Consider the following 12,639-nt stretch of genomic DNA (forward strand, 5'->3'; position numbering starts at 1 on the left):
AAACAAAGGTAAACTGAGGCACAGAGCAGTTAATGATTCATTTGCCTAAGATTCTACATTGGAGGTAGAAGAGCTGAGACTTGAACGCAGGCAGAAACTATGTGCTTCACCACCACCCTATACTGCATTCCTATTAAATAATATATAATATGTTAGTATTATTTGGCCGGAGAACTGCCGTCTTCTAATAAAACTGATCTGTCACGCAACCACCCTCTCCTGGGATGATTCTAACTCTAACGGCCATTCTATAGGTCAATTTTTGTGTACATATCTATTTGACTATCCCAAGAATGGAAATGGAATGTTTTTGTTTTTGTTTTGTTTTGTTTTGTTTTGTTTTGTTTTTTTGGAAACATTTTTAAAATGCAGAAAAGAACTATGCCCGTATTTTCTGTTCTTCAACATTTGTGTTATCAGATTCAAACAGAATAAATACCCCTCAGCTGAGCTGCACAGAGTTTAACAGCATCTGTTCTGTTACAACTTACAGGGAGTTACCTTCGAAGTCCTGAAAATATTTATTCCCCAAACCCACCATTGCAGGTCTTCCAAGGACGTTTAGGCTGAGTTTCCAGTCCCTTCCTTCATATTTGCAGAATTTCCTCACCAAGAGAGAGAATGAGAAAAAGAAAGAAAGAGAGATGGGGGCGGGGCAGAGAGGGAAGAGGCCAGCCGAAGTGGGCCTCTGCATTTGCATTCACAAAGGGCAGGAGAAGAGAGATAAAGGTTTAGTGGCCAGATAGTCCTTCTAGGTCTGTGACTCGGGGCGCAGTCTGTGCTCCCCTGGATTGCCATGGGGGTGGCATGGCAATGTCGCCTCCACATAGGTAAGTTCCCCAGGTCTCCCTCCTTTGCCTGTCCTATTGCCACTCCTGATGCCAGCCCTAACCCTGGCACAAAGTGCCAACTCCTGCCTAGGGGGGCCAGAGAACAGAGGGAGGAGAGAAAGGTACCATTTCTAGACAGCTAAGGAGAGCACAGAAAGAAGGACACCCCCACCCCCCAAGGACAGCCAGAAGTGAGAGGCCTGCCTCCCAGCACCATGTTCCCTAACTGCCAGCCCTCATTGTCTCTACTGCTGGGGATCCAGAAATTGATAGGAGGTAGGGAGGGAAGGAGATGAGGAAAAGGTGAAGAGAGAGAGATCCAGAGAAAAGGGGTAAGAGGTTAGAGAGACCAACAAAAGGCACACCTTAGAGATAGTGCAGGTTCAGTGCAGCAAAGCACATATTGCAATAAAGTGAGTGAGATGAGTTTTTTGGCTTCCCAGTGCATATAAAAATTACGTTAATCCGGCAGCCCTGGTGGCACAGCGGTTTAGCGCGGCCTGCAACCTAGGGTGTGATCCTGGAGACCCTGGATCGAGTCCCAGAGTCCCATGTCGGGCTCCCTGCATGGAGCCTGCTTCTCCCTCTGCCTGTGTCTCTGTCTCTGTCTCTCATGAATAAATAAGTAAAATCTTTTAAAAAATTATGTTTACACAATACTATAGTCTCGTGAGTGTGCAATAGCGTTATGTCTAAAAAAAACCCCAATGTGCATATCTTCATTAAAAAACTACTTTATTGCTGGGGTGCTTACATGGCTCAGTCAGTTAAGCAGCTGCCTTTGGCTTGAGTCATAATCTCAGGGTCCTGGGGTCGAGTCTGCTTCCTCCCCCCACTCCTGCTCTTGCTCACTCTCTCTTTCTCAAATAAATAAAATATTTTTTAAAAATATTTTTTAAAAAACTACTATATTGCTAAAAAAATGCTAACCATCATCTGAGATTTTAGCAAGCTGTAATCTTTTTGCTGGTGGAGGATCCTGCCTCCATGCTGATGGCTGCTGACTGATCAGGGTGGTGGTGGCTGAAGCTTGGAGTGACCGTGGCAGATTCTTTTCTTTTTAAGATGTTATTTATTTACTTGAGAGAGAGAGCGCGCGCGCATGAGCAGGAGGAGGGGCAGAGGAAGAGGGAGAAGCAGACTGCCCGCTGAGCAGAGAGCCCCATTCAGGGTTCACTCCCAGGGACCCCTCCCCCACCCCAGATCGCAACCTGAGCCAAAGTCAGATGCTTAACCGACTGAGCCACACAGGCGCCTCTGTGGCAGTTTCTTAAAAAATAACGGTAAAGTTTGCCACACTGAGTGACTCTTCCTTTCACAAATGATTTCTCTGCAGCATGCAATGCTGTATGATAGCATTTTACCCACAGCAGAAATTCTTTCAAAATTGGAGTCTGTCCTCTCACACCTGCTGCTTTCCCAACTATGTTTATGGAATATTCTAAATCTTTTTTTAAAATTTTCTTTTTTTTAAAGATTGTATTTATTTACTCATGGGAGACACAGAGAGAGAGAGGCAGAGACAGAGGCAGAGGGAGAAGCAGGATCCACGTAGGGAGCCTAATCCAGGACTCTATCCCAGGACCCCAGGATCACACCCTGGGCTGAAGGCAGACGCTAAAGGCAGGCGCTAAACTGCTGAGCCACCCACACTGGGTGTCCCCAGTCTCCATTCCTGATTCTAGTTCTCTTACTAATTCCACCCCATCTGCAGTCACTTCCTCCATTGAAATCTTGAACCCCTCAAAGTCCTCCATGAGGGTTAAAATCAAATTCTTCCAAACTCCTCTTAATGTTTTATTTTTTTCTTCATGAATTTGCATGTCCTTCTTGCATGTCTTTACGTGCTAACCTCTGTATTGTTCCAATTTTAGTACAAGTGCTGTTGAAGCAAGCACCCATTAATGTTGATATGTGACCTCCTCCCATGCATCACAAATGTTCTTAATGGCATCTAGAAGGGTGAATCCAGGGGGCACCTGGCTGGCTCAGTCAGTAGGACATGTGACTTTTGATCTCAGAGTTGTAAGTTCAAACCCCATGTTGGGTACAGAGATTACTTAAGGAAATTAAAAAAGAAAAAAAAAAGTAGAATGGTGACTGCTTATCAGAGATTTTCAACTTACTTTGCCCAGATCCATGAGAGGAATCACTATCCATGGCAGCTATAGCCTTATGAAATGTACTTCTTAAATACCAAGACTTGAACATTGAAATGACTCCTTGATCCAGGGGCTGTAGAGTGGATGTTGTGTTAACAAGCATGAAAACATTAACCTGGGTGAGCAGGCTCATCAGCAATGAGCAGTACTATTTTGAAAGGAATCTTTTTTCCTGAGCAGTAGGTCTCAACAGTGGGCTTACAGTATTCAAAATATTCAACTGTGTTTCAAACCGATGTGTTGTCATCCAGGCTTTGTTCCATTTATAGAGCAGAGGCAGCAGAATTCTGAAGGGTCTTAGAATATTTAGAATAGAATAAGAATTTATTTATTTATTTAGAATAGAATAAGCATTGGCTTCATCCTAAAGTCATCAATTGCATTAGCCACTAACAAGGGAGTCAACCTGTCCTTTGAAGCTTTGAAACCAGGCACGGACCTCGTCTCTCCAGTTCTGAAAGTCCTAGATGGCATCTTCTAATAGAAGGCTGTTTTGTCTACATTGAAAATCCGTTGGAGCTCCTGGGTGGTACAGTCAGTTGGGCATCCAACTCTTGGTTTCGGCTCAGGTCATGGTCTCAGGGCTGTGGGATTGAGCCCCATGTTGGGTTCCATGCTTGGTGCAGGATCTGCTTGGGATTCTCTCCCTCTCCCTCTGCCTCTCCTGCCTGTGGTCTCTCAAATAAACAAACAAACAAACAAACAAATAAATAAATAAATAAATAAAACCTTTAAAAAGTCTCTTTATTTATGATTTATACTAAATCTTTTTCAGTTATGCAGAAAGTCTTCTCCAGTCTGTGATGGACTGCCTTTTCATTTTGTTTATAATATCTTTTGTTGATGAAAAGTTTTTGAATTATCACTGAAGGTGGGTGATTGATACATAGGGGTTTGTTATACCATTATCTCTACTTTTGTGTAATTTTGAAAATGGCCATAACAAGGGACACCTGGGTGGCTCAGTGGTTGGGCACCTGCCTTCAGCCCAGGGCGTGATCCTGGAGACCGGGGATCGAGTCCCACATCAGGCTCCCTGAATGGAGCCTGCTTCTCCCTCTGTCTGTGTCTCTGCCTCTCTCTGTGTATCTCTCATGAATAAATAAAGTATTAAAAAAAAAAAAAGGTGCATGTGTTACCTACTGAGCCAGCCTGGTGCCCCATACTTTTATAGCTGATGCTCCAGATGATCAAAAATTACCTTCCAAAAAAACCCCCAAAACCTTCCCTTCCCCTTCATAAATGACCAACTGTCCCAGCCCCCTTTCTGACCCTGTATTCTGATCCTGTCCCTTCTCTTTTGATCAGAAATTCTCTCTCTGCCCTATATATTCCTGAATCTATTCCTAAATTCTCTCTTCTGGGGGGGGGGGGGAGGACCAAAAACAAAAAATAAATTCTCTATTCTGTTCCTTAGTCACTGTGTCTATTTTTGCATTTTGCCACATCGTTGTAATTCTCATATTATCAGATTGGCCACATTGGTACCATCTCTTCTTTTTCTTCTCAGATTGACTTGGCTATTCTTGGTCCTTTTTTCTTCCATATACATTTTTTGATCAGCTTACTCAATTCCAGAGAAGGAAGAAATCAACACTGTTGGGGTCTTCATTGGAATCACATCGAATTTCCAGATTAATTTGGGGGAGAACTAACATTTGTATAACATGATACTTTCCTGACAATTATTACCTTGGTACTTTAATCCATATATGTAGGTCTTCTTTTTGGTCCCACTGTAAACATTTTGTTTGCTTTCACCACTCGGGTCTTGCTCAATCCTTGTTAGATTTTTTCCTAGGGTTTGTGGGTTTTGGTGCTCTCCCTCCCCCCATCAGATATGCCAGGCATGTCCTTCCTCACCTCCTCCTCCTGCCTTCTGGTCCACACCCCTCCTTCCCACCGTCCAGGGAGCAGCTGTCCTGGCCCAACAGCTGACTTTCCTGGTAAGGCCTCCCCAGAGTGGGTGGTGCTCCCACCTCCCACTTCAGGTCCCATCAGCTGACTCTGGGGAGAGTGACAGTTGTTTCAGTGGGGACAATGGGCTGCATTCTGTATAGACTCCTCTCTCTGGGCCTTCTTCTCACTGGCCCCAGCAACTGTTCTTGCAGATAGGGTAGGGCCCCACTTGTCAGCTCTAGTTACTCTTCAGGCAACACCCAACTCCCTGACCCATTTCTTCATGCTTAGTAAGCATATCTAGTATGTGTTCTCTTACCCAGTTCCCTGTTCATGGGCCTATCATTGCCTGGAATTGGTGGGCAGAGGAATGGTGGTCTTGGGTATAAGACTATCCCTCCCAAGGGCATGATCTCTTACTCTGGAGGAGCTACAAGTTCCTAAAACATTCTCTGAGTTGTCACCACAACCAGGTGTCAGTCAGCAACTCACAACAGCTCCACTCAGATAGTTGAGTGACTATTGTCACCAGCCAAGAGGAGGTGTGATAGGTAACAGGGATGAACGAACTCCCAATTCCAGGCCAGTAGTCTGCCCTTCCCTGCCAACACTTCCTACACCTGACTGGCCTCCACACCTGCCCCTCAGCACCTGCGTCCGCAGCACCCCTGCCCTGGATGAGGCCTCTCCAGCCTTTGTTTGGGAGTCAGCATTGGCTTCAACTTCCCACAAATGGGAAGGGCTCCAGGCCAATGCTGATCCCTGAGAGGAGACAACAAGACAGTGAAACCTGACAGACCCAGGGGCTTCAAGGGGACTCAGGGGTCCATCGATTTTTTTAAGCTTTCACTAAAGCCTGGCATCCACTCTCACAGGCTGGTTGTGAGCATCAGTGCCTCATAGCAGGCCTTTGAGGCATAGCCAATCTGGCTGACCTCAGACATAGGGTGGGTTGGGAGGTAAAGGAAGGAGATTCTGTTTACTGGACACTTTCTGGGAGCCAGCTCTGGACCTAGTATTTTCCCATGCCTCAATCCTGTCAGAGGTAGGGGTTATGATAATTCCCATGGTAGAGAACAGGGCCCCCACACAGCACAGCTCCATGAATAGTCTGCTTATGGGGCTCCTGGGTGGCTCAGTGGGTTAAGCAACTGCCTTCAGCTTGGGTCAGGTCCCAGGGTCCTAAGATGGAGCCCCACATCATGTTGGGGTCAGGCTTCCTGCCCAGGAGGCAGTCTTCTTCTCCCTCTCTCTCTCCTCTTCTCTCCAGCTCATGCTCTCTCTCTCTCTCATAAATAAAATGTTTTAGGGATGCCTGGGTGGCTCTGCAATTGAGGGTCTCCCTTTGGCTCAGGACGGGATCCCAGATTCCCAGGATCGAGTCCCACACACATCAGGCTCCTTGCATGGAGCCTGCTTCTCCTCCCTCTGCCTGTGTCTCTGCCTCTCTTTCTGTATCTCTCATGAATAAATAAATAAAATCTTATAAATAAATAAATAAATAAATAAATAAATAAATAAATAAAATCTTAAAAAAAAAAAAAAAGGCTTCTCAGGCATCCCTAGCAGCCCTAACAGAGAGTCCCAGAGCAGCCAGCATGTGAATCCATTCTTCACCTGTCTGTGCAGCTCATGGCAGAGGAGGCCATGCAGTAGAGTGCTGTGGCTGCCTCGATGGGGAGCAGAAAGCGGTAGGAGGAGCAGGAGGCCCAGTGCTCCATGGTCCCACCAGAACTCCTTAACTATACGGGGTGTCTGGCTGGCTCAGTCAGTAAAGCATGTGACTCTTAATCTTGGGGTTGTGAATTTAAGCCCCACATTGGGTAGAGATCACTTCATTTTTTTTTTTTTTTGAAGATTTTATTTATTTATTCATGAGAGACACACACACACAGAGAGGCAGAGACACGGGTAGAGGGAGAAGCAGGCTCCATGCAGGGAGCCTGACGCGGGACTCGATTCTGGGTCCCCAGGATCACACCCTGGGCTGAAGGCAGCGCTAAACCGCTGAACCACTGGGGCTGCCCTGTAGAGATTACTTTAAAAACAAACAAACAAACAAACAAACAAAACAGGGACGCCTGGGTGGCTCAGGAGTGCTTGCCTTTGGCCCAGGGCATGATCCTGGAGTCCCATGTCAGGCTCCCCTCATGAAGCCTGCTTCTCATTCTGCCTGTGTCCCTGCCTCTCTCTCTCCCTCTGTGTCTCTCATGAATAAATAAATAAAATCTTTTAAAAAAATAAAAAACAACAACAACAGAAACCTTCAGCTATATTGCAACTCTCACCCCACCCTCATCCTTGGTCTACCGGCTGCCTGTCTATCACCTTATCTGTTGAGTGTGTCTGTCCTGTGTCCCACTGCCTTGCACAGGCCTGGCATACAGTTGCTTGCACTTCAGTGCTTGTTGTTGACATGAATGGTCCAATTAATTGATGCCTATTGCAGGGGTGAGGTGGAGGGGTGGTGCTCTCCATAATGCTTCTGGAAGGCCCTGAAAGTCTGGGAAGAGGACCAGGGAGGAGGACTCCAGGGCTCACTTACTGTCCAGTCCACAGTCCTCAGCTTCACAAATTGGCACTCAGATCCCTTTTTTTTTTTTTTTTAATTAACTTTAAGGAACAGGAGGTTTAGCCAATTTCCTCAAAGTTGCTGGCCTATCCCCAGCAGCAGAGGGTGAAGGGTAGAGGTCAGGGTGGTGGTACAGGCAGGATCCATTACACAGGCTAAATCAGGAACTAGAAGGAATTGTTCCGTGTAGCCCTTTTGCCAGAGAGGATGGTAATCTTTCCAGGAAAGGCTGAGGAAATCCTTAGCAGAGCCCTTGGTTTTCTACCTTGGATAAAATGGGGCAGGCTGATGGGTGTAGGGAAGGATTAATCCAGGTGAAAGTGGGAAGGAGGTGGACAGGGAAGTTAATATCAGAGTGGATAAAGGGAGTAGAGAGTAAACTATGACTAGACCCAGGTCCTTCTGGCAACTGCTTCCCCTCTTCACCTCCCTTCTCACCCCCCTTCTGGGGTTTCCCATTGTTACAACAGCCTGTTTCCCTTGCTTGCTCTGGAAACCCTCACTCTGCTCAGTGGTGAATGGTGAGAGGGGATGGGGGATGGGGATGGAGGATGGGGGCAGGTGTCTGGCTCCAGGTCCAGGGTCCAAGGATCTTGCAGCTGTGGAAACTGAGATTGGAGAGCCGTGTGACTTACTTGAGGTCACAGCAGTAGTTTATGTGGGCCAGTGCTTGGTTGAGACTACAGGGTACCCTAAAACTACGCTTTTCAGAGGGTCCCAGAGGGAACCATTGAGGTCTGATTTCTTCTCCCTTGGGTTCATGGGATCAGTTCCCCCTCTCCAAAAGGCTCTCTCCAGTTGTTCATGGCAACTGGGGTGTATATTCAGATCAATGGAGCTCTGGGGCTCTGCAGCACAAGGGTCTGGACAAGCAGACCTGAGTTTGGGTCCCAGCACAGAACCTCTATTGATTTATACTTGCATTGTTTATTGCCAAGCACTGAGGACACAGCAGCAGACAAAATAGAGTTTAGTCCCTCCATTCTTGGAGGGGTGGCCGATAATCAACAAGGAAGTAAAATAAATTATATAGCATGTCAGATAATGATTTACTGTGGAGACAAGTAAAACAAAGGTTAGATAGAGAGAAGATGGAGGAGTGTACTTTTTTTTTTTTTTAATTTTATTTACCTATTCATGAGAGACACAGAGAGAGAGAGAGGCAGAGACACAGGCAGAGGGAGAAGCAGGCTCCGTGCCGGGAGCCCAATGTGGGACTCAATCCTGGGACTCCAGGATCACGCCTTGGGCCAAAGGCAGGTGCTAAACCTCTGAGCCACCCAGGAATCCCCTGGAGGAGTGTACTTTTAAATAGGATGGATAGGTAACATAGGAGCAAAGACTTGAAGGAGGTGAGAGAGAGAGCCAGGTGGATACCTGGAGAAAGAGCCTTATGTGAAGGAGCAACAGTAGGTGCAAAGGCCCTGAGGCATAAAATATGTCTGGCATAGTTAAGGATAAGCAAGGAAGCCGGTGTGGCTAGAGCAGAATGGCAGACAAGGAGAGAAGTTGAGTCAATAGGCTAGGGAAGATCAGACCACCCAAGGCCTTGTAGATCACAATGAAAGCCTTTAGCTTTAATTCTGAGTGAGATGGGAGCCACTGGGCAGTTTGTACAGAAAGAAGACAGGATCTGATTCATGTTTTATAAAGATCATTCTGGTCACTGTGGAAAAAAAACAGAAACAGGACACTAGTTAGCAGGCTACTACAATAATTCAGGTGAGAGATGATGAATGCTCACACAAGGGTAGTCATGGCGACATCAGTGAGGTGGTGAGATTCTGAATATGTTGAAAGTAGGGCTACTGGCATTTACTAATATGGGTAGTGAACTGTGATGGGAAGAGAGAAGTCAAGAGAACGTCTAAGATTTTGGCCAGAGGAACTAGAAAGTGGCAGTTGCCACTTACAGAGATGGGAAGGCCCGAGGGAGGGGACAGGTCTGGGGGAAGATCAGACCATTTATCTGCTGTATGACTCTGGGTAAGTTAACCACTCTGAACCTTGGTTTCCTCATCTTTACAATGGTTATAATAACGTCTCTCCTGCAGAGTGGAGGTAAGAACTAGTAAGATCATAAATTCACAGGATTGGCACCTGTGTGGACTCATTATGGGTTCTGTCCATGGCCCAGGGATGGCCCACAGCCAACACATCTCCTCTGGAAGTACCCGGAAAAAGACGAAGACTATGTCTATAAATCTGTGCTCTAGCTCCTCTCCTCTGCTTCCTCCAGGCAGAAGTGGGACAGGCCTTTTTGATATTTACATTTCCTTTCTTCAAGGTCTTTGATGGTTTTAGAAATGGTGATGGTACCAAGGGAGGCTGGGGGGGGCGGGGGAATGAGGACAGATGATATTCTAGAGGCCCTGGAGTTTACAAGATACTTTCATGGCCCTTATCTCTTCTGAGTCCCAGAAGACAAAAAGTAGCCCCATTTTAGGAAGTAGGAGGATGAGGCATTTAAAAACAAAACAAACCCAGGCTGTCCCTTTGTCAGGCTATCTCATGGAACTTCATTTATTTACTTATTTTTAAAGATTATTTATTTATTTGAGAAAGAGAGCAAGAATGGGGGAGGAAGTGGCAGAGGGAGAGGGAGAAACAGACTCCCAGGGTAGCAGGGAGCCCCATGCCGGCGAGATTCCAGGACCCTGGGATCATGACCTGAGTGGAAGGCAGAAGCCAGGCATGTAATGGACCAGGCCACCCAGGCACCCCTGTGGAACTTCATTTAATCTTGGGGCAAAGGTGGGTAAAGATGGTCCTAAAGTGGCTATCTCTCTTCCTGCCCTGAGTGGGAGTGCCACCCAGCTGTGTCCAACTGGGCCCAGGTGTCAGATGGACTGTGACCCCTCTCCTCTGTCCCTGGGAGACGGCCCACCAGTGCTTGCCCAGATCCTATTCTTCCCGAGTGGGCCACACTCTGCTGGTGTGCGTGGTGTGTCTAGGCTGCAGCCTTCCCGCTGCTGAGGTTCCGGCAAGTGGGGGTCTCACATCATTCCATTCCGGTTACCCCTCCCAGTTACTCCCAGTTACTGAGCTAACAGAGGATAGGACTGGAGACCCGTAGGATCAATGTGCCTAAGGTCCCACTATTAGAAACCGCAGTCTGGGGGATCCCTGGGTGGCGCAGCGGTTTGGCGCCTGCCTTTGGCCCAGGGCGTGATCCTGGAGACCGGGATCGAATCCCACGTCGGGCTCCCGGTGCTTGGAGCCTGCTTCTCCCTCTGCCTATGTCTCTGCCTCTCTCTCTCTCTCTCTGTGACTATCATAAAAAAAAAAAAAAAGAAAGAAAGCGCAGTCTGGGTTCCAACTCTGAGGTCTACACTCAGCAGGGACAATTCCTGCATATGTTCCTCCCACCTCTTCCAGCCCAGCTGCCCCCTCCCCTCAATGCACCAGGTGCCAGAACACAGCTGCCTCTTCATCGCTCCCTCCACCCAGGCAAGCTGTCCTAGGGCGGGGCTGGGCTTAGTGGGGCAGTGGTGGAGTGTCTGGGGAGGCTGTGCCCTTGTAGGCAAATTCCTCCAGAGACTGATTCTGAGCAACAGTTCCAACTGGTGAGAGCTGCTGCTGATGGGTGGGTGTGGGGGATTGGGAGGGTCGGAAGTATCGGGTCAGGGTGGACCAAGGGGCCTCAGAAGAAAACTTACGATTGCCTGGGGAAGAACTTCTGCTGGGGTGAGAAGAGTTGGGGACTGCCAAGGAGATTGAGGGTGTGCATGAAGTGTATGTGGCGGGGGTGGGGGGGGGTGGGGGTGGGGGGTGGGGGGGCCTGGCTAAAGGAGGGGTGATCTAGGGAACACCAGGAGCCCCGGGGGCTCAGAGGGGCAACCTGTAGGTCTTAGCCCAGCTCTACTCATGCTTTGGTTCCATGTGATAAGAATCCTCCTGCCCCAGCTACCTTGCCAAGAGCAAGGGCTTCTGGAAAGCAAAAATGACCCACGAATTGAGGTGGGGGGAACATAAGTGTAGAAACTGAAGTGGAGAGGAGTCTGCCTATCCCTTTTTTTTTTTTTTGCCAGGTGAGGAGGGAGCAGGAAAGGGGCAAGCCTACAGCCTGGATTGCCTTCACAGCCATGCCTGCTCCACTGCTCCCACTGCTGCTGCGAACGCTGGTGTCTCGCCTGCTGCTGCCTGCTGCCCGCCTGGCCCGGCGGCACCTCCTGCCCCTGCTGCGTGGACTGGCCCGCCGCCTAGGCTCGCAGGAGGTTCGAGAGGCTTTGCTGGGCTGTCTGTTGTTCATCCTCAGCCAGAGACATCCGCCGGACGCCGAGGAGGCCTCCAGAGTGGCTGGCCAGGAGAGGAAGGAGAGGCTAGCTCCCCCCAAATGAGGCTACGATTCCTGCTACTGGCAGTATCATCAAAAGCCTTTCTTTTGGAGTAAGACAGTCCTGGCACCATCACTGAGTGCAGCCTGTCCCCTGTGCAGAAAACACGGTGGGGGACCCAGTACAAGGGTCTGACTGGGAATGCCTCCCCACTCCCAGCAGGAATGCCTGGAAGATGCCCAGCACCCAGCAGAAAACTGATCATTACCCCTCTCTGAATTCCTGCCAAGACACCTTTCCTAATCACATCTGGGTCTAAGTTGGGGGCAAGGAAGTGACTCTCCTCTCCCATGCTCGAATGGTGACATGAGGTCCAATGAGGGACACTGCTTACCCAGGGGTAACTGACAATTTCTCTGAAAGGCAAGATTTTTAACCCCGACGGTCTGTCTCCAGACTCAGGATTTAACTTAAAATAATAGGACCTTGGTTCCCAGGGAGTCAGTCTTGGCCCAAAACCTGGCATGCATCAGGTGCTCAATAAACGTTTGTTGATTTGAGTTCTCCGGATGCCACTGAAAGTCGTGTCACCCACGCAGCTCCTACACTCCTGAGCAGAGCGACACAGACTAACTAACCTGACCAGGGGGAGGGGGCTGGGGCTGGGGCGGGGATAAGGGTGGGGGTGGGGTGGGGAAGCCACTTGAAGCTTCCTTCTGCTTCCTATTCCATCGTCCAGCAGTCCTCATCTCCTGGAGATGGTTTCTCTTGTGTGACTTCAGGCAGTATGTCCCACTGTGACCCAGCCGTCTTGGGTCCCTTTTGGGCTGGCTAGCTCAAGGTAGGGGGAAACACGCCCTAGAGCCAGGCTGGAACTCTTCTCACCCCGTGGTGTGGGA

At 48.5% G+C, this 12,639-nt stretch overlaps 1 protein-coding gene across 4 annotated transcripts; it reads left to right on the plus strand.

The window, feature by feature from the left end:
* Window positions 1-8,709: 8,709 nt before the first annotated feature.
* On the plus strand, window positions 8,710-12,300 carry MYMX (myomixer, myoblast fusion factor). 4 transcript variants are annotated; one of them, XM_038553333.1, is made up of 2 exons: window positions 8,710-9,524; window positions 11,495-12,300. In XM_038553333.1, exon 2 carries the CDS (start codon window positions 11,549-11,551, stop codon window positions 11,801-11,803), a length of 255 nt encoding a protein of 84 aa, XP_038409261.1. In that variant the 5' UTR covers window positions 8,710-9,524; window positions 11,495-11,548; the 3' UTR covers window positions 11,804-12,300. The 4 variants fall into 4 exon arrangements, with proteins under 4 accessions (XP_038409261.1, XP_038409260.1, XP_038409262.1 ...); XM_038553332.1 differs by having other exon boundaries at window positions 8,721-9,449; XM_038553334.1 differs by lacking the exon at window positions 8,710-9,524 and adding an exon at window positions 10,727-11,029.
* Window positions 12,301-12,639: the final 339 nt, after the last annotated feature.

Source organism: Canis lupus, chromosome 12, assembly GCF_011100685.1.
Source record: "Canis lupus familiaris isolate Mischka breed German Shepherd chromosome 12, alternate assembly UU_Cfam_GSD_1.0, whole genome shotgun sequence".
In the NCBI taxonomy this organism is placed as follows: Eukaryota; Metazoa; Chordata; class Mammalia; order Carnivora; family Canidae; genus Canis; species Canis lupus.